Source organism: Rutidosis leptorrhynchoides, chromosome 9 (genome assembly GCF_046630445.1).
Source record: "Rutidosis leptorrhynchoides isolate AG116_Rl617_1_P2 chromosome 9, CSIRO_AGI_Rlap_v1, whole genome shotgun sequence".
NCBI classification, from domain to species: domain Eukaryota; kingdom Viridiplantae; phylum Streptophyta; class Magnoliopsida; order Asterales; family Asteraceae; genus Rutidosis; species Rutidosis leptorrhynchoides.
This window is the reverse complement of record NC_092341.1, coordinates 296,198,047-296,225,902: the sequence shown is the minus strand read 5'-3', so window position 1 is coordinate 296,225,902 and position 27,856 is coordinate 296,198,047. Positions and strand designations below refer to the sequence as shown.

The 27,856-nt window shown below is 31.5% G+C and overlaps 1 protein-coding gene across 1 annotated transcript; it reads left to right on the top strand.

Annotated features, from left to right (window-relative positions):
* The first annotated feature begins 172 nt into the window (after window positions 1–172).
* Window positions 173–26,677, top strand: LOC139868888 (protein FAR1-RELATED SEQUENCE 5-like). The gene is made up of 5 exons (XM_071857226.1): window positions 173–221; window positions 24,702–25,500; window positions 25,582–25,840; window positions 26,001–26,102; window positions 26,336–26,677. Exons 1-5 carry the CDS (start codon window positions 173–175, stop codon window positions 26,675–26,677), a joined length of 1,551 nt encoding a protein of 516 aa, XP_071713327.1.
* The last annotated feature ends 1,179 nt before the right edge of the window (window positions 26,678–27,856 follow it).

The following is a 27,856-nucleotide window of genomic DNA, read 5'->3' as shown; positions in this document are numbered from 1 at the left end:
ATACCAAACATCCCTATTTTTTAGTATACACATCTCAATTCTAATTGATTTCTACTAATTACATCGGTTTTTTTTTTTTAATATCAAAAACATTTCTTCATCATCTAAACTAGTATCTAAATATCAGTATCTTAACATTTCTTCTCAATTCCAATTAGATATCAATCATAATATGTCAGATTATAACGAAGTTGAAGACATTGAAGGCGTTGAGGACGAAGGTACTTAGTTAATTTATTTTCTTTGTGCATCCATATTCTGATTACTTTTTTTTTTTTTGATAAAAAAACGATAACATTAATAACGGATCCGAAGATCAACTCGTACAACCGATGCAATAGAGTCCAAAACGAGCTATAGCTAATACTGAACAGACCTAATCAAACGGCTCACCAATTTGGTGAGAAATCGCGTTTTACAAGGATTCAAAACCAACTAAAGCTAAAACAACAGGAATCTAAAATACCAGTTATACTACACATAGACAATTTAAAATAAGAACACAAACCAACAGTGACGATCGGGAGAACGCCGAACGCCGCCACAACCCACAAAGAACCCAGTAAACAGCGACGCCCCACTGTCTAAAGAAGAGTCTAAACCACAAAAAGCCGCTTCCACCCCCGGATCTTAACCAGATCTCTAATAGGGAGATCGTCGCCTGGACCAAAACCGGAAGTGTCCCCGAGCAGGAAAAAACTCTCACGCGAACTCACGGTTAACACCACCCAATAGCACGACAGAGCCCAAAACCACCAGCACCACACCTAAAGCGGCCGACGGACACCACCAACTGGGTGGTCGCCGGCCAACCGCCATCGGAGAGGAAATCAGCCAGAGCATCAACGCCGACGAAGAACAGAAAAAAGGAGGCTAAAAGGGACCAAGCAACCATAGCCACAACTACCACGAGAACTGTGGTAGAAAGTGGCTATAGTCGCTGGAAACCATCACCAGCCACCACAAAGGGACGCCGCCCACCGGAGTGTCATACCCCGTCCTAATCCATCTGGACGAAGTCACCAACATCTGGTCCCATTGCGATGATCGACTCTAAGTAATGTCTTTAAAATGAGCAAATGCACAGCGGAAGATTTCTTTCATACCTGAGAATAAACATGCTTTCAAGTGTCAACCAAAAGGTTGGTGAGTTCATTAGTTTATCATAATCATTCATTTTCATCATTTTAATAGACCACGAGATTTCAGATATTCAATTGTACACGTAACCCGAGTACATAATAACACGCGTAACCCGCGAATTAAAAATCATCCATATGGTGAACACTTGATAACCGACTTAACTTTAATGCATAGAATATCCCCAAAACAGAACCTCTCGTCTGTATAATAATAATAATAATCTCGAAGTACTAAAGCATCCGTACCCCGGATGGGACTTGTCGAGGTCCATAGATCTATCTTTAGGATTCGCGTCGATTAGGGGCCATACTCGTTTCCTAATCATTAGGTTACCAAGCTAAAAAGGGGTGATATTCAATATTCATAATCCAGCCATAGAATGTAGTTTTTGATCACTTGTGTCTATTTCGTAAAACATTAATAAAATCGGCGCATGTATTCTCAGTCCCAAAAATATATATAAAAAGGGAGTAATGAAAATCACTATAGTGTATTTTGTAGTAAAAATACATATGACGTCATTGAACAAGTGTAGGGTTGACCTCGGATTCACGAACCTATATCATTTGTGTATATATTAAAACGTATAATCGTAATCGAACAATATATATATATATATATATATATATATATATATATATATATATATATATATATATATATATATATATATATATATATATATATATATATATATATATATATATATATATATATATATATATATATATATATATATATTTATTAGTGATATAATTTTTATATTAGTAACTTTTATATTTCATTATTAATATATATTAATTTTATATATATATATTTTTAAAAATATAAGTTTTGTTATGTCATATGTATTAAATATTTTATATATACATATTTCATTTGTTTGATAAAATAGTGATTATAACAATACTAGAATAACATTATTAGTGATTAAAATAATAATAATGAAAATACAAGTATTAATAATGACAAAAATATTAATGATTCTCATAGTAATAATATTAATGATAGTTTTATTAATAAATCTTAGTAATGATAATAACAGTTTTTTAATGAAAAGTTTAGTAATATTAACAATATTAGTTATAAATAGATTAATAGTACTAATGTTTAAAAATGATATTAATACTAATAATAATAATTTTTACAATAATGATAATAGTGTTAATAATATTGTTACTAATTATAATACACATAATAATATAATAATACCTATAATAATAATAATAATAGTAATAATAATAATGATACTAACAATTGTAAATATAATAATACTAATATTTAATGATAATAATAATAAATCGTAGTATGTTAGTAATAATAATAATTAACTTAGCAATAATAATATTATTCAAATTTGTAATAATAATAATAATAATAATAATAATAATAATAATAATAATAATAATAATAATAATTAATTCTTGTATTTGTAATAATAATAATATTAATAATTTGTAATACTAATAATGATAACAACATTACTAATAATCATCATCATAATAATAATTAATATTAACAACAAAAAATAATAATAATAATAATAATAATAATAATAATAATAATAATAATAATAATAATAATAATAATAATAATAATAATTATTATTATTATTATTATTATTATTATTATAAAAAATGAGTGTATACCCTTTAAAATCGTGCTAAAAAAATTGCCCAAGACGGGGCTCGAACCCGCGACCTCACGCTCACCCGACACTCCTCTTAACCAATACTCGGCCTTCTCATTTCTGTTTTAATACGCCCAGCTAAACATATATCTTATATCTGTCTATCTGTTTCTTCTTCATAGTTCAAATCAATTGGAACCAGAAATCTAATCCTACAGCGAATTAATCAATTTAATTAGGACTTTCAATTGAAGCATAAGTGACTAGTAGTGATGGTTATTGTTTGTATTTATAGAAAACGAAATCATAGATAAAAGAAAAAAAATATATAGAAGCAGACCTGCTGCTTATCGAAGAAAAAAAAAAACCCCAAAAGTTGATTTCGATTTTAAGATAATTTTAGCTCATGACTTCTATACGAAATACGTTTGAAAACCTTCCTAGAATCTTTCTCAATACCTAATTTCACTTAAAACATAACTGTGACGACCTGGAAATTTTCGACTAAATTTAAACTTTATCTTTATATTATTCTGACACGATAAGCAATGTTTGTTAAGTTAAATCTCAAGGATTTTAAACTATGTTTATACATTCATTTAAACCTCGACCAAATTCCAATGATTCACGAACCATTAAATGAACATATATGAATATGTATGTATATGTGTATATGTTATAAATTGAAAATGTCAACAAAGTATTTAAAAGTATAATGCTTTATATGAACGTATTTGTTTCAATATGATTATCGATGAAATTAAAAAATATATATATTAAATGATTGAATTATCAGAAACATTGAATTATGATTACAAGTCTCTGTTGAGAGGTCCACTATGATTTGAGAAATCTATTCCTCTTAACGATATTCGGAATAATTTGTAAAGCTATTTATAAATAAAAATAAAAAGTGTCATTTACGAAAGTTAGACAAAAGCTAGTGGAGAATTGGTTTCCATAATATTCTATTAATCTATTTTCAAACGTACAAAAACGTTTTCAGTTTGAAAAGAACTTTATTATTAAAACGTATATAACTTTTATAAATATCTAGAATCACTTTTGACAACTCATTACTTAACCAGTATAATAAATATAACGATATTTATATTTTATTTCATTAAATATATATAACAATTTAAATTAATATTATATATATTTATACGCGTATTATACATACATAGTTTTTATACTTTTACTATACTTTAACTTTACTATACTTTACTTTTACTTTACTTTAACTTTAATAATTCACTTTAATAATTCATACTTTAATAATTCACTTTAATAATTCATACTTTAATAATTCACTTTAATAATTCATACTTTAATAATTCACTTTAATAATTCATACTTTAATAATTCACTTTAATAATTCATACTTTAATAATTCACTTTAATAATTCATACTTTAATAATTCACTTTAATAATTCATACTTTAATAATTCACTTTAATAATTCATACTTTAATAATTCACTTTAATAATTCAAAAATCTATTATAAATAGAATTCAATAGGTTTCATTATTTCATAGAAACTTGAAAATATATTTCTCTAAACTCTCTCAATCGATTTACATATATATATATATATATATATATTTGCTCTGTATTATTTCAAGATATTATTAGTATACATAAAATATTATGACGGAGTGATGTCCGAGTGATTTCAAAATAGTTTTTTGAATGAGTCGAAGCTAAGGAAATTATGGGTTATAGCTATGGAGGTGATGGGTATGGTTCATGGTTATGCTCGTGAGGTCAATCTAGTGTTTATCATCTCCGTTGCGTCTACGTACTTTCCTGCAATATTGAATCTCAATATTGATACGTGAGCACTCATAACTTAACTTTTATATATCAATAGTGTATCCCTGACTAGTGCTCGAGTATATAGAATTATGCATGCTTGTACATTCGATATTGTCCTTAGATAGGTTTGTTGAATCCTGAATTAGATACATATGCTACTGAGATAGGGTATATGATATGCATGTCATTGGAAAGCTAGCGAAAAATTAAAAACTTTTCATTTAGATATCGAATGGTTTCGATGAACGGATTTGAAGTTATAGTCAACTGAATTTTAGTATTATTGTTAAAATGATTATTATTATTACTATCGTCGTTATTATTTTAATAGAAATATCATTGTTATTATAAAATATCATTATTACTATTATGTTAGTATTATCATTTTATCATAATAACATTTTTGGTAAATATAAATATTGTTATTTTTTTATAGAATAATAATAATTATTATTACAAAATAATACAACTTTTACTTATTATTATTATGATTAATATTATTTTATCAAATAAATAGGGGATACAAATATATTTTTCACCACGCGTAATATAATTACATTAATAATACTTACCACTATAGTTTTAAGATATTAAGTGAACTTTATAAAGTTTACTACTTAAGATATATAAAAGTATATTTTATCATATACAAACGTTAATATAAATTTTTATTAATAAATGACTTTTATTATTATAAAATCTAATAAATATATTTAAATATAAAAAACGACTATAGTTAAGTTATGTAATAAACACGTATAAATTTTAGAAGTCATTTTGGGTCAAGTTGACTTTTGTTGACTTTTGCGTATTAGTCTCGAGCATTAGGATTGTGGTACACTATGACTTGACCAAAAATTGTTAGACAAATATTGACCAACATATAAATATATATAATTAATATAGGTTCGTGAATCCGAGGCCAACCTTGCACTTGTTAAATGACGTTATATGTATTTTTACTACGAAATACAGTATGGTGAGTTTCATTTGCTCCCTTTTTAATTGCTTTTGCAATATGTATTTTTGGCCTGAGAATACATGCGCTGTTTTATAAATGTTTTACGAAATAGACACAAGTACTAAAACTAATTCTACGTGGGTTTAAACCAGAAATATACCCTTAGCTTGGTAACATTAAACTACTTGTCTATGTACGGTAGGCGCGAATCCTAAAGATAGATCTATTGGGCCTGACAAACCCCATCCTGACTATGGGATGCTTTAGTACTTCGAGGTTATATTAAACACACCTGATCTGGTGTACTTCAGAGGGTAAAACATGAACGTTAAGGCTTGTTACCGGGTGCCAACAACTTATAGAATACTTTTATACACTTGTGAGTGTACATATATTTATAAACGGAAATCTTGTGGTCTATTAATATATTGAAATGATTGATATGATAAACCTATGAACTCACCAACCTTTTGGTTGACACTTTTAAGCATGTTTATTCTCAGATATTAAAGAAATCTTCCGCTGTGCATTAGCTCATTTTAAGGATATTACCTGGAGTCATTCATGACATACTTTGAAAGAAGTTGCATTCGAGTCGTTGAGTTCATCAAGATTAATATTAAGTCAATTATAGTTGGATGTAATATGAAATGGTATGCATGCCGTCAATTTTAGATGTAAAGAAAGTTTTTCTTTTAAAAACGAATGCAATGTTTGTAAAACGTATCATATAGAGGTCAAATACCTCGCGATGTAATCAACTATTGTGAATCGTTTATAATGTATATGAACGGATCCTTTCAGTTGGTATCAGAGCGGTGGTCTTAGCGAACCAGGTCTTGCATTAGTGTGTCTAACTGATAGTTGTTAAGATGCATTAGTGAGTCTGGACTTCGACCGTGTCTGCATGTCAAAAGTTTTGCTTATCATTTTTAGTCGGAAATCATCTACTTACCATCCTTAGGAAATTACCTGCTTATCATTCTTAAGTCTAGACGCATTTTCCTACATTTATTGCATAATAGTGTATAGACGAATTCTTATCTTAGCATATCTGTTACTGTGAACTTTAACTGACATCTTTCAAAGATTCCTCCGTAATTTATGGGATTTTGGTATTATATATACATATGTAAATTATATATTGAAGAATACCAAATCTAAATTCTACAATCTATTTCATACCAAAAAAATTCTTTCCCTGATCATACAAGATGGATCCCTCAACCAGTTCGAGTTCCTCGAATTCCGACAGCTATGCCGATATGGATTTCCACATGAGCTCCGAAAGCAGCGTGATCGGAATGGATCAACCAATTAGCCATCATCTATTCTGGATGAATTGGGGATGGGTTCGTAATCTACTTAACCATTGGAGACAAGAAGAAGGCGATCCCTTTCATCCACCACATTGCCCTCTTGGCAATGAACCTGAAGCACTTACCGGCGAACCTGTCCGAAACACCATTTTCTCTCTCATTTCCAGAGTATCTCGTCATGATTATATACTACACCAAATTCTAGATCTTATTTATCCGCTCGTCCGAACCGACAATCACCCCGGTGTAATAGAAGAAGTCAACGAGCTTCGCGCCCGGGTAGTGGCTTTGGAGAATATGGTGCAAAGGTTACAAACACCAGCAGTAGCACCAGCAGCATAACCAGTACCACCATTAAAAACATCAACAGGACTATTACCACCACCAATAACAACCGCATCGCAAACCTCAACTTCACGATCTGTCCCACGAGCATCGACGTCATACGCCATGTAGATACCAAGGAATACCACAACGATGAAGTATTGATTCATAACTTCATTGGGGAAACATTCTACGGTGATTATGTAATTTCTAAAGTTTAGAAATTATCTATCCTAGCCTTAACCATAAATCAAATGAGTTTAATTTAATATTAACTCATTAAATCAATATTACATCTGAAGAAATATACACATATATATTTCCATAAAGACTGTAATAAAATTCTTTTGTACAAAATATTAATTGTGAATTTTTTTAACGGGTAGGTAATACCCGAGAGATATATAAATTCACAATTAATATGTTACATTTTTCGAATCTGATTAAGCAAATCATCAACTATACTCCCAAAATCTCACAACAATATACATTCTTGTATAGAAATCAAAGCAACCATTCTCACCCAAATTTGATTACGCATTCTGATTTTGACAAATCAAAATCCAAGTCATGATTTAACAGAAGAGATCACTCTTAGATTCCTACATCTTTCAAAGCTATACTTTGACTTCAAAACCGTGTTAGAACATCATATGTATATTAATGATTACAAACTGTGTTCAAACTCTCCGAAGTTTTCGAAGACACTTCAAACAATGAACAATCGAGATGATGATCCAACCACATATTACCCACATTTATGTACCTAAAAAGCTCTCGAAGCCAAAGTCATAGTTCGACGCGTATCCGTGTCAGACCCTTTGGCATTTATTAGCTAAAATGACTTTTCAATTCCTTTTCAAAGTAGACAGTTTTGTCACAGCTTCAGCAAGTCAACTTCGACTTTTCAGTCGGACTAGTCTTATTATAACCTCGATAGATACATTGCCCTTTCGTCATCGTTACTGGGGACCTTTCATATCTCGCCACCTTAGTAATAAACTTACCAACAACTTCAATTATCTTTGACTTTTCGAAAAATCATTATATTTATTGAAATCACATCATTTACTCATTCGCATCTTGTAACGAGAATTGTCATATGAATCATCGAAAAACAGTAACCAGTATTTTGAAATCTCGCAGCATGTCTACGCCAACAGTTATATGTGTACGTAAAACGTTTATCTCCTAGACTTACATACTTCGAATGTGAATTTTCTGAAAAACATCCCAAACTATGAACTAGTTCTCCGAAATTGGAAAAATGCTAACGAAGCATCAAAAACTGTAAACGATCTTAACAGTAAAAAGTTTGATGACAAAGAATAGTAAGGTGGAAAAGCTGAGAAAAAGAGAAGGTTTGGAACTGGAAAACGGATTGAACAGACTATGAAGGAGGCTGTGGACAAATCACAAAGACTAAATCTGCCTTCAAAGAATCCAAATGATTCAGTGCCTGCTAAAGTCATTAACGAATACCTTACTCTTTATTCTAAACCTTTACAGACAAATCTTCATCATCATCCATCAATATTAGAAATTCTAAGATATTATCATATCTTTCATTATAAATATCCGCGATATTTCTGAAGATATTTTCACAACTAATCTTATCTGAAGTCATTTATCTCTTTGCGCTATCAGTGTTACATCATATAAGAAACTATTAGTTTCTATATTCTATAAACTTTCGAGTTTAAATTATGAATGTTTTGAAGTAGTGTTGGGAACTGAAGCATGAGTTAGTATAATATAATGACACTTGATCAACGTGATTATATTACAGTAAGCCATGCTGAGTTTCTAATGGGACATGACGATTCACAGACCATGCCGTCATCATGTTCCATGTTACACGACTCTTGTATTCTATTTAATCTCTAAAAATATCAAGAATATATTTTCTTGATGATTCGGTCTTTTCAGGGTATTCTGGTAAATTAACAAATCAAGATCGTGCCATTACCATTTCCTTCTTAGAACATTAACTATGTTCATTCTGAAATTCATATCTGCGAATACTGGACCATTACAAACGTTGCTTAATCGCAAGAAGAAGAAACGAAAGGACAAAACTCCAAAATAGAAATTGGAGTATAAATCGCAGCAAATAGAAGGGAGCATTAACTGTGGATGTCAATGATTATAGAAGACAAAAGCAGGGGCTTTGAAATATAAGGGAAGATATAAAACCCAACAACCACCCAAAAATTTAAAAACCGTATATATCGATGCATATAGCAATATAAAGACACGGAAGAACTAAAAACACTATAAAACCGAGAGTATAGTAGAAGTAAATAGATTCTTCCGGAGGCAGATGAAAAAGAAGAACGACAGATAAGAAAGTGAGGAGTATATCGAGAATCAGTACTGGATGAAGCATATTGACAAATACTTTAAAATATGAGTTGAGGGAGAAAGAATAGAAGGTGTAAGTTGTAAGGAAACGAAGGAGGTGGATTTATAGTGAAATACCCGACAGAGAAATCAAGATGGATTATCGTATTAATTCGAAGAGAATCATAATCTCCTTAATCACCGAAGCATCAAATCCAACATAGATTACAAAGATTTTCTTTAAATTCGGAGATCAATTGTGATGACGTCAAAAGATATGACGAATCACTATAATCTTATTTCCTTCATTTACGATAACTTCCCTCATATGCTTTGAGTAATCGAATTATTTTATCCATACTTCTTAGACATGATAAAACTTCATAATCGTCATAATAACATTCTCATTGTTAGCCATAACGACCTCTATCAAATTTCGGGGACGAAATTTCTTTAACAGGTAGGTACTGTGACGACCCGGAAATTTCTGACTAAATTTAAACTTTATCTTTATATTATTCTGACACGATAAGCAATGTTTGTTAAGTTAAATCTCAAGGATTTTAAACTATGTTTATACATTCATTTAAACCTCGACCAAATTCCAATGATTCACGAACCATTAAATGAACATATATGAATATGTATGTATATGTGTATATGTTATAAATTGAAAATGTCAACAAAGTATTTAAAAGTATAATGCTTTATATGAACGTATTTGTTTCAATATGATTATCGATGAAATTAAAAAATATATATATATTAAATGATTGAATTATCAGAAACATTGAATTATGATTACAAGTCTCTGTTGAGAGGTCCACTATGATTTGAGAAATCTATTCCTCTTAACGATATTCGGAATAATTTGTAAAGCTATTTATAAATAAAAATAAAAAGTGTCATTTACGAAAGTTAGACAAAAGCTAGTGGAGAATTGGTTTCCATAATATTCTATTAATCTATTTTCAAACGTACAAAAACGTTTTCAGTTTGAAAAGAACTTTATTATTAAAACGTATATAACTTTTATAAATATCTAGAATCACTTTTGACAACTCATTACTTAACCAGTATAATAAATATAACGATATTTATATTTTATTTCATTAAATATATATAACAATTTAAATTAATATTATATATATTTATACGCGTATTATACATACATAGTTTTTATACTTTTAATATACTTTAACTTTACTATACTTTACTTTTACTTTACTTTAACTTTAATAATTCACTTTAATAATTCATACTTTAATAATTCACTTTAATAATTCATACTTTAATAATTCACTTTAATAATTCATACTTTAATAATTCACTTTAATAATTCATACTTTAATAATTCACTTTAATAATTCATACTTTAATAATTCACTTTAATAATTCATACTTTAATAATTCACTTTAATAATTCATACTTTAATAATTCACTTTAATAATTCAAAAATCTATTATAAATAGAATTCAATAGGTTTCATTATTTCATAAAAACTTGAAAATATATTTCTCTAAACTCTCTCAATCGATTTACATATATATATATATATATTTGCTCTGTATTATTTCAAGATATTATTAGTATACATAAAATATTATGACGGAGTGATGTCCGAGTGATTTCAAAATAGTTTTTTGAATGAGTCGAAGCTAAGGAAATTATGGGTTATAGCTATGGAGGTGATGGGTATGGTTCATGGGTATGCTCGTGAGGTCAATCTAGTGTTTATCATCTCCGTTGCGTCTACGTACTTTCCTGCAATATTGAATCTCAATATTGATACGTGAGCACTCATAACTTAACTTTTATATATCAATAGTGTATCCCTGACCAGTGCTCGAGTATATAGAATTATGATTGCTTGTACATTCGATATTGTCCTTAGATAGGTTTGTTGAATCCTGAATTAGATACATATGCTACTGAGATAGGGTATATGATATGCATGTCATTGGAAAGCTAGCGAAAAATTAAAAACTTTTCATTTAGATATCGAATGGTTTCGATGAACGGATTTGAAGTTATAGTCAACTGAATTTTAGTATTATTGTTAAAATGATTATTATTATTACTATCGTCGTTATTATTTTAATAGAAATATCATTGTTATTATAAAATATGATTATTACTATTATGTTAGTATTATCATTTTATCATAATAACATTTTTGGTAAATATAAATATTGTTATTTTTTTATAGAATAATAATAATTATTATTACAAAATAATACAACTTTTACTTATTATTATTATGATCAATATTATTTTATCAAATAAATAGGGGATACAAATATATTTTTCACCACGCGTAATATAATTACATTAATAATACTTACCACTATAGTTTTAAGATATTAAGTGAACTTTATAAATTTTACTACTTAAGATATATAAAAGTATATTTTATCATATATAAACGTTAATATAAATTTTTATTAATAAATGACTTTTATTATTATAAAATCTAATAAATATATTTAAATATATAAAACGACTATAGTTAAGTTATGTAATAAACACGTATAAATTTTAGAAGTCATTTTGGGTCAAGTTGACTTTTGTTGACTTTTGCGTATTAGTCTCGAGCATTAGGATTGTGGTACACTATGACTTGACCAAAAATTGTTAGACAAATATTGACCAACATATAAATATATATAATTAATATAGGTTCGTGAATCCGAGGCCAACCTTGCACTTGTTAAATGACGTTATATGTATTTTTACTACGAAATACAGTATGGTGAGTTTCATTTGCTCCCTTTTTAATTGCTTTTGCAATATATATTTTTGGCCTGAGAATACATGCGCTATTTTATAAATGTTTTACGAAATAGACACAAGTACTAAAACTAATTCTACGTGGGTTTAAACCAGAAATATACCCTTAGCTTGGTAACATTAAACTACTTGTCTATGTACGGTAGGCGCGAATCCTAAAGATAGATCTATTGGGCCTGACAAACCCCATCCTGACTATGGGATGCTTTAGTACTTCGAGGTTATATTAAACACACCTGATCTGGTGTACTTCAGAGGGTAAAACATGAACGTTAAGGCTTGTTACCGGGTGCCTACAACTTATAGAATACTTTTATACACTTGCGAGTGTACATATATTTATAAACGGAAATCTTGTGGTCTATTAATATATTGAAATGATTGATATGATAAACCTATGAACTCACCAACCTTTTGGTTGACACTTTTAAGCATGTTTATTCTCAGGTATTAAAGAAATCTTCCGCTGTGCATTAGCTCATTTTAAGGATATTACCTGGAGTCATTCATGACATACTTTGAAAGACATTGCATTCGAGTCGTTGAGTTCATCAAGATTAATATTAAGTCAATTATAGTTGGATGTAATATGAAATGGTATGCATGCCGTCAATTTTTGATGTAAAGAAAGTTTGTCTTTTAAAAACGGATGCAATGTTTGTAAAACGTATCATATAGAGGTCAAATACCTCGCGATGTAATCAACTATTGTGAATCGTTTATAATGTATATGAACGGATCCTTTCAATAACAAAGATTTCGAATTTTTATCAAGAACATACTGTTTGACTTTTTGAAATTGAACTTTGACTCAGAAATTAGAACTCGATAGATAAAATTGGACCTTGAATTTTTATAGAAAGTTTGAATGGACGCTTCCTAACACAACTGTATCGTTACATTTTGAAAGTTTATTCGAAATCAAGCTTTTTGAAAATATTTACACGAGCAGAGCACTTAACTGTGTTCAACTTTTTGGTTTCAATTTGATTAAATAAAAGCGGTTAAGGGAGTTTGTGGTTGATGATTGATAATGTAACTCGTTTTTGGTCTAATACCGTGGGAAATTTATGGTTTTATCACAAAGGAACTCGACAGACTCGTCAATCAGACACAGCAAAAGAAAGAAGAAAACAAAATAAAAAAATAAAATAGTTGAAAGTAAAAATCCAACTGCTTTTGTATCTATTATTAATCGAATTTTGTTGTGTTGTTAAGATTAGAGACAGAAATATATGGATCGATTGTGATGTAAAACAGATCGTCCGAATAATTCAATTTTATGGATTATATTCCATTAATATAAATAATTACATAAGATATTAATATTAATTTTTAATAATGTTTATAATTAATAATAATAATAAAAATACGGATATTAATATTTATTAATAATATTGTTCTTAGTGATGTTTTAAAAAATAATACTAATTTTGATAATAAAAATATTAATACTAACAATAATAGGATTAATAATAATAATAATATTGAAATAATACTTAGTGTTAATATTTAATGATACAATAGTAATACTAATTATACTAATAATCATATTTTAATGTTAGTTATAAAAATAACAATAATTTTTATTAATCAATTTGATACTAATGATAATAATAATCATAGTTATACTAATAATAATATTGATGATGTTATAAAGATACTAATAATAATAGTATTTATAATAATATCAAAATAATACTTAATAATAATAAGTATTATGATAAGAGTAATAATAATATGCCATAATAATAATAATTTTAGTGAAATTGACCATAATAGGATTATTAATGATATTTATAATAATAATACTAGTTATTGATAATAATATTAGTAATAATAATATATGTATATATATATATCAAATTTCATTATATATATATATATATATATATATATATATATATATATATATTAAATTAGACATAATAATATTAATAATACAATTATTAGTGTTACTATTAGTATGAATAATGAAAGTAATGATCATAATATAACATTTATACCTTAACTTATGATTACATTTTATTATTTCCAATTATTATATATATACATTACATTTATATATAGATATATGTATTTGTTATAAATTAATGGTTCGTGAATCGTCGAAACAGTCAAAGGGTAATTGCATAAATGAAAACACTTCAAAATATTTGAGATTGAACATTACAGGCTTTGCTTATTGTGTCGAAATCATATATAGGTTAAGTTTAAATTCGGTCGGAAATTTCCGGGTTGTCACACGGAGAAAAAAGGCATGAAGGAGCAGGCAAAAAAGCCCCACCCAACCGCGAAAACGGCTGCCAAAATGGACGGCATCGACCAGACCCACATACCGGAAGAAAAACGAGAGAAAAGAGAAGAAAAAGCCGAGCCACCGTCGAGATGACGGTGGCCGAAAAACACCTCAACACCGGAGATGCAAAACGGCATCAATCGTGATGAAGAAATCAAGGATGAAGATTGTGGTTTAAATTTGCAGAAAAAAGAGTTTTTTCTAGATCTGTAGGATGAAAAAGTGTAGACTCTTTGTTATTAGTAGAAACAACCAATCAAGAAGATGGAGTAAAATAAAGTGGTTGTTGTCACAAAAGGAAAAAGTTGATTGGAAATTTGAAATGAGAAGAGAGGCTCGGAAACCAAGTCAGAGAGAAAAAGTGTGAAAGTGAAATTGGTTTTTTGAAATGAATATTTATTTGATTTGCTATTTTTTCAATTAGACATAACTAGTTGTGGAGCCTTCGCTTCGGGTCGGAGGGCTCCGTTTTGAATGCGAGTTAAAAAAAAGTCTTGATCTATTTTGTAAAAAAGAATTTTTTTCGACATATTACATTGAAGGGTTGTTCCTTTTGTGAAAGTTGCTTCTTTTAGCGTTCGTTTTTTTTTTTAAAGTTAGTTGATCTATTTTGTAAAAAAGAATGTTTTTTGACATCTTTTGGTAGCATTGAAGGGTTGTTCCTTTTATGAAAGTTGCCTCTTTTATCGTTGAAGAAGAAAAGAAAAGAAAAAAAAAGTTAGTTGATTTTTTTGTAAAAAGAATTTTTTTCGACATCTTTTGGTAACATTGAAGGTTGGTTCTTTTACGAAAGTTGCTTCTTTTATCGTTGGAGACCAAAAAAAAATATATTTTACTGTAGCACAGTAGTGGCCCCTATGGGTCTAACTGTTTGAGCGCAACGTACAAGTCGGTAAAGCGTGGTGGGTGTTATTATTCAGTATTTTTGGTTTTAGTAATGAGATAAATAATAATTTAGAATTTAGAATATAGGTATAAAGTGGGGGGTTTGATTTGTGTTTTAATGGAAGTTAGGGGGTTAGTTTTGTGAAAAGCGAAAATGTAAATAGTAGTATTCATCGCATATAAGACAAATTTTGTCTAATAAATAGTATGTTAATGTTAATATCAAATTGAAGTTCATAATATATATTATTGTTCAGAATCTATATCATTGTTCATAATCTACCCAGATTTATGTTTGAATACAGTTAGAATGATAGATCACAGCTAGAATGAAAAATGTATGTACATGATCAAAAGTCACAATTCACAAATTAAGCTTAGTATAGGCCTTACATAATGGGATTAAGAATATGATGGATTAGCGGTAGTGTGCTACTTTTGTATGATTACTGTCACTATTAAAACTTTAGTTTGGCAATATTTGCATCTGCTGTAGGACAGGTGTTGAACTATCCATTATTTTGCATAGTTAACATTTATTTACAAGTCGTACTCATACCGTCAACCGTATACACTCGCATCTAATATCGTTTGTTCTTTAAATATTTTCAGAGTTTGGCTTTGTTCCTAAGCAATATGTTAGAAATATGTTCTCGGGTTGGCTACGGTTCGATCGTGGTTTGACCGTGGTACATATATTCCGAAGATATGCCCATGACATTAAATAATAAAAGTCTATTTATCCTATTCGGTCACACACAAAGGCCAATCGTAAATTGTTTGATATACCTTCTAATCGAAAATTAATTTATTAATCAGTAGTTAATGGTTTAATAAATTAAGTAAGTTTTTTTTATGTGTGTACATATACTTACAAATCTAAATATATAAGATTTGATTTGATATAAATAAGATTTGATTTGATTTATAAATCTTATTTTATATAAAGATTTGTACTATAATCATATTTTATATAATATATAAGATTTGATTTGATATAAATAAGATTTGATTTGATTTGTAAATCTTATTTTATATAAAGATTTGATTTTGCAAATCTTTTAAAATCTTTTAAAATCTTTATATTTGTATTATATGTATCAATTTTATTCTATATAATACCAAGTCTTGGTATTGAAAATATATATGTAACTTGAGATACAAAAACACACATACAAAATGCTATTTCTCTTTCTCATTTTCAAGTAACCAAAATACTTTATAATTGGGTTCGGGTTTTGGTGGAAATAAGGAAAAGAAAAGATCCGTTAAGTAGAAGGTATAGATCGAAGCAAGGTTGGAACTTTGGGTGTCTACCGTTTAGAGGAACTCTTCTTTGGGTTTTCAAATTCGATCTTCAAAAGGGCTACAAAGGTTGTATTCTAATCTTCTCTTGTTCAGTTTCGTTAATTTGTTTTGTTTACTAAAGTTTTGTACAATGATCCGTGGAAGAGTATGATTTTGTAAAGTTTTAAAAATGCTTCCGCTCGCTTTGAATTTGTATCATACTCCAACAGTGGTATCCGAGCCATCTTGTACAAGTTTTAGCAAACTTTTCTTATGATATTTAGTTTTGATGGATGCGTTGTGCATGATTCTTGGAGATGATCATGCATAACAAACATGCAAAACAAATATCATGATTTATGTTTTATGTTTCCTAAATACTAATTTGAATCTTGGATTTTGGCAAAATGTAAAATGGGTTAAATTCATTTTTTTTCATTTAAGAAATTTTTTTCAGCCTGGACAGTCCATATTTGATGGACTGTTTCGGGGCTTTAAACTCAATATTATTGTATGAGACCAATTGCATTTGAAAGCTAACTGAAAGAACTTAAATTTGAAAAAAAATTCATCGAAAACGGATTAGAAATGAGTAAGATATGACCATTTAAAGTTACATGTATGAATCTGCCAAAATCCGAAAATTTTAATGGTAACTTGCATGTTGACTATTAAAGATTCAATGTTTAGGTAAATAAAGTACATGAATTCTTTTCATGTTTTACATGAAATGAGAAAATTAAAATTATTAATTTTAGACTTTATACTTTGGTAAAGTGAATAAATCTCCAACATGTTTTGATTCACTTGATATGTTTATTTGGATGGTTTTGGCATGAAAACCATACTTACAAAATATGAAGTGAGTTTACATACATATGTTATGTAAACAAGGATTGAATATTATAAGTGCCATTAAGTGTTGTTTAAATCAATCCTTATCGAAACATGTTATATAAAAATGGACGGTTGGCACTCCATTTGTTATGTATGTGATTGTTGTATGAAATCGGTAGTATTTGCCTCAATAAGACTCTTGTGTGGATGTTTGGTTGTATGATTTAATTTATTATTTATTCGGGATGAATGTAATAATTTATTAAACGACTTGCATATCGTCTTTCTATTTATATTGTATTTGTAATAGTATAGAAAATAGAATAGTTATTTTGTAAGATAATGCAACCAAGATTGAAATCAAGAAGACGATGTTCACAAGGCGGCCCATCCGAGCATATAATGGAGATGGCGGTTTTAGTGGGAGCCAATTCTCACACAAGGTTATGTCCCTAGTTGACCATGTTTTTCCGTGTGTTGGCTCACCGGAAAAACGCATAGGACTCGAGGCATACTACCGATAATTGCGTGTCATGATTATTATTGTTTTATTATTTGTCTATGCCATGCTAGCTAGAAAATGTTTAAAAAAAACAAAAGGGACAATAATCATATAAAACGGTTTGGTTAAAATTAGTTTAACAAACGCAACACGCAATACATAATTAGCAAATGTTTTAAAATGGTGTAAACTACTTTTGCTAAAAGAAAAAAAAACCCGTTTTAAATGTAAACTTTACGCTATCCATGAGTAGTACACACATCCGAACCTTCTACCTGTTAGAGTTCGCGATACCCGAGAGTCTTGGGCCGGACTTTAATTGGGTGTTGGGAAGGGTGAGGTGAATTTCGCGATACCCGAGAGTCTTGGGCCGGATTTCACGTGTATCTATCACGGACGGTTTACAGTCTGAAATCGTGGTTTGCGGCAAACCCGCCACGAGGAAGGATTAGCGTAGAAGGGATTAAACATGCCAAGCGAAATAATTGATTATCACTAAATCCCGCAGAACCTAAGAATTTCATAATGGATGAAATTGGTAATATAGTTACCTACCTAAATAGCTTATGGTTGGCGATCCGTGGCGAACCCGTCGTTAACATAAGTGAAATATGGATCTTAGCCTTGTTAATTATAATTGTTTGAATATTAAACACACTTGGGTAATTATCTTAACAAGGTTTAAACATATCAAACTAACTAATACAACTTACTTTAAAAATAAAATATGACAGATGTCTGCAACAAACACAAATCCTACTCCGTCATCAATCACTAATTTATGCCTTAAAGGGCTCCTCGAAAAGGACAAGCTTACGGGCTTGAACTACATGGACTGGCTTCGCAACCTAAGAATTTCTCTTAGGATGGAAGGAAAGATCAGGGAAATTGAGGAACCCTTACCGGCAGAACCCGGATCGAGAGCTACTCAAGCGGCTAGGTACGAGTTTGAAAAACGGCGTTCCGAGTCTAATGAGGTAGCATGCTTGATGTTGGCAACCATGTCTCCAGAGCTCCAAAAGGGCATGGAGAGCTTAGGGTCGTATGACATGCTTAACCAACTCAAGGACATGTTCCAACAACAAGCAAAGCAAGAAAGGTTTGACACCGTGAAAGCTCTCGTATCTTGCAAAATGGCAACGGGAAGTAGTGTTAGTGTCCATGTACTACAAATGAAAGGGTACATAGACCGGTTGGAGCGCCTTGGTTTTTCCATAAGTCAGGAGCTTGCAACGGATTTTATCCTGAACTCGCTGACTAGTGCATATGAAGGATTCATTATGAATTATAATATGAACAATATGGAGAAAACAATCATGGAGCTCCCTGGCATGTTGAAAACCGTCGAGGCTAACATGGCCAAAGCTAAACCCGCAACTACCGTTCTAGCCATTCGTGAAGGTGGGATTAAGAAGAAGAAAAACAAAGCAAAGGGCAAGAACAAGGGCAAGGGTAAGGTTGGCACGTCCAACTTCAAACCTAAACCTAAGGGCATTGCTAACTCTTATACTTCAAAGATCCCGCAAACCAAGTCTCCTGAAGAAGCAATATGCTTTCATTGTGGGGATAAAGGACATTGGAGGCGCAATTGTACTAAGTACTTGAAGGAACTTAATGAACTACGGGCTAAGGAAGTCGCCGTACCTTCAGGTTTGTTCATGATTGAACTAAACAATACTACTATTTCTAATTCCTGGGTATTGGACACGGGATGTGGTACTCACATTTGTACAAATGTGCAGGGACTCACAAGAAGTAGGAAGCTGAAGACCGGGGAGCTTAATCTAATCATGGGGAATAAGAATGTTGCCTCTGTTGACATGATTGGAGAATACAAGCTTTCTTTTGATTCTGGTTTATGTATTGTTTTATCTAATGTTTGCTACAGTGCCGAAATGGCAAGAAACATTATATCTTTTGATGCTTTATTTAATGATGGTTTTAATTTTAGTTTTGATAATGGATCAATACTTGTTCACAAAAATGGGATGTTTTATTTCAAGGCTAGTCCTTGTAAAGGCATCTTAGAAACCACAGCAAAGCTAAATGATAGTTTAATCTACAATGTTGATTCATCCAAAGATGTTTTGGATAAAACGTATCTATGGCATTGTCGTTTAGGCCACATAAACAAGAAACGCATAGCCAAACTCCAGTCAGATGGAATTCTAGAATCATTTGATATAATATCGTATGATGAATGCGAATCTTGCTTATCAGGAAAAATGACAAAGGAACCTTTCACAGGAAGCTGTGAACGGGCAAAGGATCTGTTGGGGTTGGTACACACTGATGTGTGCGGTCCGTTCAGATCGCCTACTAGACACAAGGAACGATACTTCCTTACATTTACTGATGACTTCAGTAGATATGGCTATGTTTACTTAATTAAACAAAAGTCTGAAACTTTTGGAGTGTTCAAGGCATACCAAAACGAAGTATAAAATCAACTGAACAAAAGAATTAAGATTCTCCGATCTGATAGAGGTGGTGAATATCTTAATGATGAATTTCGTGATCATCTACGGGGTTGTGGGATAATCTCACAATTAGCTCCTCCTAGAACACCACAACATAATGGTGTGGCTGAAAGGAGGAATCGAACATTACTTGATATGGTTCGATCCATGATGAGTCGCACAATGCTTCCAATCAGTTTTTGGGGTTACGCCCTACAAACTGCCGCAAGGATCCTTAACCTCATCCCAACCAAGAAAGTTTCCAAAACACCTTATGAGATATGGCATGGTAAAACTGTGTCTCTCTCATATCTAAGAATCTGGGGTTGTGAGGCTTACGTTCGTCGTGAAGCTCAAGATAAACTTGAACCCAGATCTGAAAAGTGTTTATTTGTTGGTTACCCGACTGGTTCTTTTGGATATTTGTTTTACAACCCTACTGAGAACAAAGTCTTTGTGTCTAAAAGGGGAGTCTTCCTTGAAAAGGATCTCATATCGAAAGGAACTAGTGGGAGCAAAATTGACCTTGAAGAAATTCAAGAATCAACCGACATGGAAATCGACATTGGAACCGATTCTCCTCAAGAGGTCGACGAGCCTGCAATTGAAAGAGAAACTGACCTACAATCACCACCCATACGTAGATCTGATAGAGTGCGTCGAACACCAAAGAAATATAGTTTACACATATTTGAGGGTGATGACGAAAATATAGATTCTGATGAACCTATTACCTATCAGGAAGCGATGACAGGCCCCGAGTCTGCCAAATGGAAGGAGGCTATGGACAACGAGATCCAATCCATGCATGATAATCAAGTCTGGATCTTGATTGATCATATACCAGGTATTAAAACTATTGGGTGTAAGTGGGTCTTCAAGAAGAAGACCGATATGGATGGAAATGTACACACATTCAAAGCCAGACTGGTGGCTAAGGGTTACACGCAACAATATGGTGTAGACTATGATGAAACTTTTTCACCAGTAGCTATGTTGAAATCCATTAGAATACTTCTTGCCATAGCTGCATTTTATGACTATGAGATATGGCAAATGGATGTAAAAACAGCTTTCCTTAATGGTAAACTAACAGAGGATGTGTTTATGACACAACCTGGGGTTATGTACATCCTAAGTATCCTAATAGTGTGTGCAAGCTTCAAAGGTCCATTTATGGACTTAAACAAGCTTCTCGTACCTGGAATCTTTACTTTAATGAGAAGATCAAAGAATTTGGTTTTATTAGAGGCGAAGATGAGCCATGTGTCTATGTTAGGTCTAGTGGGAGTGTTGTAGTCTTCCTTGTACTATATGTCGATGACATATTACTCATGGGAAACGATATCCCGACATTGAAAGATGTCAAAGCTTGGCTAGGGAAATGTTTCTCCATGAAAGACATAGGAGATGCATCATATATTTTCGGTATAAAGATCTATCGAGATAGGTCAAGGAGATTAATTGGGCTAAACCAAAGTGCATATATAGATAAGATACTGAAGAAATTCGGTATGCATAACTCCAAGAAAGGGTGCGTTCCTATGAACCCTGGAATGATATTGAGCAAGTCTCAATGTCCTAATTCTGACTTGGAATCGGCTACCATGAGTCGGACTCCATATGCTTCAGCTATAGGATCGATCATGTATGCGATGATATGCACTAGGCCTGATGTGTCGTATGCACTAAGCATGACTAGTCGTTATCAGGCCAATCCTGGTGAAGCTCATTGGATAGCAGTCAAGAACATTCTAAAGTATCTTAGGAGGACCAAAGAGATGTTCTTGGTCTATGGTGGGAATGACGAGCTGAGCGTCAAAGGATACGCAGACGCTAGTTTCCAATCAGATAGAGATGATTGCTCTTCACAATCAGGATTTGTATTTATGTTGAACGGTGGAGCCGTCACATGGAGAAGTGGCAAGCAAAGTACTATTGCTGATTCTACGACAGAAGCCGAGTATATAGCGGTAAATGAAGCTGCTAAAAAGGCCATGTGGATAAAGAAATTCATCGGGGATCTAGGAGTGGTTCCTACAATCCATGATCCTATTGAGATTTTCTGCGACAATGTGAGTGCGATTGTCTTGGCTCAAGAACCGAGGTCACAAAAGCGCACACGGCATATACTCAGAAAGTACCATTACATCCGTCAACTTGTAGCAGAAAATGACATATTATTAAGTAGAGTAGACACGACTAAGAACTTGGCTGATCCTTTCACCAAGCCTTTGCCACAGACTAAGCATGATGCTCATAGCATGTCTATTGGCATTCGTGTCATTGATGATAAAGTTTGATTGTATTTATTATGTTAAGTTTGAAACTTTAAACATTGGGCAATAATATATGTTGCAATTGATCTGATGATTAATATATTGAGATTATATTATACGCACGATGCGATCATTTCATTGTATATTGCCATGTTTCATTTTGCATGTTTTAACTTCCAATGAATATTATTTCATAAACTTCCACAGTCGGTCATTCTCTAAGGAAGAGAGAATTGAATTAAGGCTGCTATGAAGTGTAGTAATATAGGCTTGTATGAAACTACATTCATGAGGAACTTGATAGTTGATTCAAGGTTCTGGAATGACCACACTTAGATGCTACTTCATGATTTTAAGTCATAAGTAAGCTCTAAGATGGCAATATCATTTATCCTAGAGTGGATATGTATGAGGAATCCTGACACAAACTATATTCTACTTTGACCTGTATTTAACGTTGTGCGTAAATGCCAGTCATAAGGGTGCAGATCAGATACAATATGGGATGTGGTGGATGTCTATACAGTTGAAGCAATTTATTCCTTCTTCTCATAGCAAGTTGAAGCGATATCTCTAGGCCCCTCGTTGATTTGTGCTGCATTAAATGCATGGCCATGCTACGACTGAATTGATGCAATAGCAGTCTATTTGATCACCACAAATCTCTATCGGGAAACATAATCTTGAATGATGATGATTGACACTTAACCATGTCACACGTTCATATAGATATCTTGAACAAAAGGATGACTGATATAAATCAAAATATAGGAGTGTAACGTAGCAGACTAGTTGTTACACACGGTGTGTCTTTTAAGACAGGCCAATATTATTAATGTCAGTGCAAGTGGGAGTCTGTTAGAAATATGTTCTCGGGTTGGCTACGGTTCGATCGTGGTTTGACCGTGGTACATATATTCCGAAGATATGCCCATGACATTAAATAATAAAAGTCTATTTATCCTATTCAGTCACACACAAAGGCCAATCGTAAATTGTTTGATATACCTTCTAATCGGAAATTAATTTATTAATCATTAGTTAATGGTTTAATAAATTAAGTAAGTTTTTTTTATGTGTGTACATATACTTACAAATCTAAATATATAAGATTTGATTTGATATAAATAAGATTTGATTTGATTTATAAATCTTATTTTATATAAAGATTTGTACTATAATCATATTTTATATAATATATAAGATTTGATTTGATATAAATAAGATTTGATTTGATTTGTAAATCTTATTTTATATAAAGATTTGATTTTGCAAATCTTTTAAAATCTTTCTAAATCTTTATATTTGTATTATATGTATCAATTTTATTCTATATAATACCAAGTCTTGGTATTGAAAATATATATGTAACTTGAGATATAAAAACACACATACAAAATGCTATTTCTCTTTCTCATTTTCAAGTAACCAAAATACTTTATAATTGGGTTCGGATTTTGGTGGAAATAAGGAAAAGAAAAGATCCGTTAAGTAGAAGGTATAGATCAAAGCAAGGTTGGAACTTTGGGTGTCTACCGTTTAGAGGAACTCTTCTTTGGGTTTTCAAATTCAATCTTCAAAAGGGCTACAAAGGTTGTATTCTAATCTTCTCTTGTTCAGTTTCGTTAATTTGTTTTGTTTACTAAAATTTTGTACAATGATCTGTGGAAGAGTATGATTTTGTAAAGTTTTAAAAATGCTTCCGCTCGCTTTGAATTTGTATCATACTCCAACACAATACGCTATTGGGACCGAGATAGCGTCGGGTGATGGCATATCACATTGGCTGCCTTAAGTGTGCAGTGCAAACAAACCGATATTAGGTTCTATATTTGATAGTATTGATGCGGGATATGAATTTTATCAACGGTATGCACAAAAAGGCAGTTTTGAAATTAGAAAATCAACAACTAAATCAGTTAGTAAACGTCAAAGGGGTGTAGATGGTCCGAAGATAGTAAAGTTGAAATATTTTGTTTGTAGCAGGCAAGAGTTTAAGGAACAAAAAAGTAACATTAATGTGTTAGATGGTAATGAGAGTAACAAGGAGCAAAGCAACAGTACTAGAAATGTAGATGTTAATGTGGAAGCGAACAATAAGCAAAAGCAGAAAAGAACACGACCTTCACAACGCATCGGTTGTCTAGCAAGTTTCAAGCTTCAAATTCGTCAAGATGACAAATATGAACTTTATCGGTTTGTAGAGGAGCACAACCACTCTTTAGTGCATCCTGATTATTCTCTACATTTAAAGATGTATAGGAGGCTTGATAATTCCATGAAAACAATGTTATTTAATTTTTTAATGGTTGGAATTGATCCAACTACCCGTCATCGGATTCTTAAAAAATTATTTGGTGGTCATGATAAAGTTGGTGCAACTCTTGTTGACTTTCGTAACTGGAAGAGAGATATCATCCAATACATAGGTAAGGCAGACGCACAAATAATAATCGATATGTTAAAGAACAGAAAAGAGACTTGTCCTAACTTCTCATTCGAATACTTTACGGATGATAATAATATCCTTGGGGGTTTCTTTTGGACTGATGATCATGCCAAGCGAAATTATTCTGCTTTTGGTGACGTTATTTCATTTGATGCAACGTATTGTTCTAACAAGTAAGTTCTTTTTTATTTTTATTTGTAATCTTGTATTCATATACCGACATAAATTCATGAGATGCGTTCTATATATTGTAGATACAAAATGGTGTTTATTCCATTTACTGGCATCGATAACCACACAAAGTGTGTTACCTTTGGTGCTGGAATGTTATCAAAAGAAAATGAGTATTCATACACATGGTTGTTAAATTGCTTTAAGAAGGCGTTCCCTAAGGAACCGACAATCATGATGACTGATCAAGATCCCGCAATGAGAAAAGCAGTTGAAGAAGTTTCTAAAACTACACGACACCGTCTTTGTATGTGGCATATTACGGAGAAGCTTACATCTAAGGTTTGTCTCTTAATATAAAAAGCATTGCTGCTTGTGGATGTAGCTGTGCTAAACTAACAAATATAATAATCTGACTATTTTGTAGTAAGTTATTGCTTTTGATTTAATTTATGAATATTAACTTTGGATAACCTCTTGAATGCTTTTGCATTTTCTTTAGGTTGGTGTTAAAATTTGCAATTCTGGATTTAAGACTAGATTCTCCCAAATAGTGTGGACAAATAAGCTCCAACCGCATGATTTCAAAAAAAGATGGGGTGTGGTAATGAGAAATTCAACCTTGAATAGCATGAGTGGTTGATTGATACGTATAACATGAGATTTAAATGGATACCCGCATATTTTCTCGAATGGAAGATGTCTGGTCTGATGCGTACATCCTCACGATCCGAGAGTGAGAATCACATGTTCGGTCAACTAATGAGTGGTAGCTCAACTCTAGTTGAATTTCTAAGCTTTTTTGACACGGCTATGCATTCCCAATGATTCAACCAGTCTAAAAATGACCACGAAGAGTGCACTGAACACGATGTAGCCGATGGTGTAACACAAATTGAGAAGGATGCAGCCAAAATTTACACACAAATAGTATTTTTGAAATTGCAGGAGGAAATTCATGCTGCTACTAAGCATTGCAATTCACTCAATTTTTCAGATTCTAATGGTATAAAGAAGTACACTATTGTGGACAGGAGCGTAGAATTACATGATATTCACATTGATGAGAGCATTGATGGTGTAGAAAAACCCTATGAGGCTTTAAACCCAATATCAGTTAACCATTTTTTTTGTTCATCCGATAAAACACTTAACATACCTACGGACCTAACAGTTTAGCCGGGTTTTGTCGTGTTTTAAGTGTACCCATTTTTTTGGGGAGTGATATGTACACAACCACTTTTTACACATACACAACCAAATATGCTTTAGAGTTTTGTACTATACAATACTGTAAAATATGTTTGGTTATGTATGTGTAAAAAGTGGTTGTGTACATATCATCACCCATTTTTTTTGACCTGCTACAGTTAGCAACATCATTCAATGATTAAGGAAACCTTTCTTTTAAGTGCGGGTGTTTTATCTTCATAACTTTAATCGTTCTTTGTTGTTTTCTTCCACAAAATCAACATCCGTTATACATGTTTTTGCATACGTACCTGCACATGTAAATGAACTAATACGCTGGCACAAAATACATAAAAACAAAAAAACCAATATATAGGATGCTATAAAATAGACACTAAATCAAAGCAGCAACTTTCAAACTAATATTTAACCGAGTCAAAGCATCCTCTTTCATTGTTATGGATTACAAAAGTCAGCTGATCTTATAACGACATAAATTATATTATTACTCACGCTTTTCACGCATCCATCTTTACATTGAGAAACCGTAAAACTTATATATTATTAATCCAACTATCATATATAACAGATTCACTATGTTTATCAGTAGTTAGGATGTACTACTATATACTAGCCGAACTTAAACATTAAAACGCTTACGTTTCTTAAGAGGAATTTTGATTTTTGAGACCTCTACGTCACCTATCACTTGTTTGTGGTTGTCAACGTGATGCACCACAACTAATGGTTTAGGTTTCCTTGATTTTTCAGGCGTAACACCTGCACAATTTTGTCAATTTTAGTGTTTTAAATCATCCGGTTATGTGCTTACAAGGCCGAATAAAAAAAAGCTAATTGGATGCTGTCACACCCCCAAATAGGGCCGGGAGTATTTGTGACTAATTATATCAAATCAAGTAATCGTATAATGAGAACGACTCGGCGTTTTATTACATTTATTGTGTTTTTGCAGTGGAATATAAATAGTCATTAGCTTGTATTTAATGAACAACGCATTAAATGTCTTTAAATGATATGATATGTAATGAAGACTCCAAGCATAGCAAGCAATCATCATCAAAGCAGCAAATATACAGCAGAAGCAATATTTAAGTACCTGAGAATAAACATGCTAAAAAGTGTCAACCAAAAAGTTGGTGAGTTCAT

Bases quoted from the DNA above. Each gene is read 5' to 3' on its own strand.
- LOC139868888 (XM_071857226.1), top strand. From the start codon at position 173: ATGTCAGATTATAACGAAGTTGAAGACATTGAAGGCGTTGAGGACGAA. The intron at 25,501-25,581 runs GTAAGTTCTTTT...TATATATTGTAG, and splicing joins GCAACGTATTGTTCTAACAA to ATACAAAATGGTGTTTATTC. The intron at 25,841-26,000 runs GTTTGTCTCTTA...CATTTTCTTTAG, and splicing joins CGGAGAAGCTTACATCTAAG to GTTGGTGTTAAAATTTGCAA.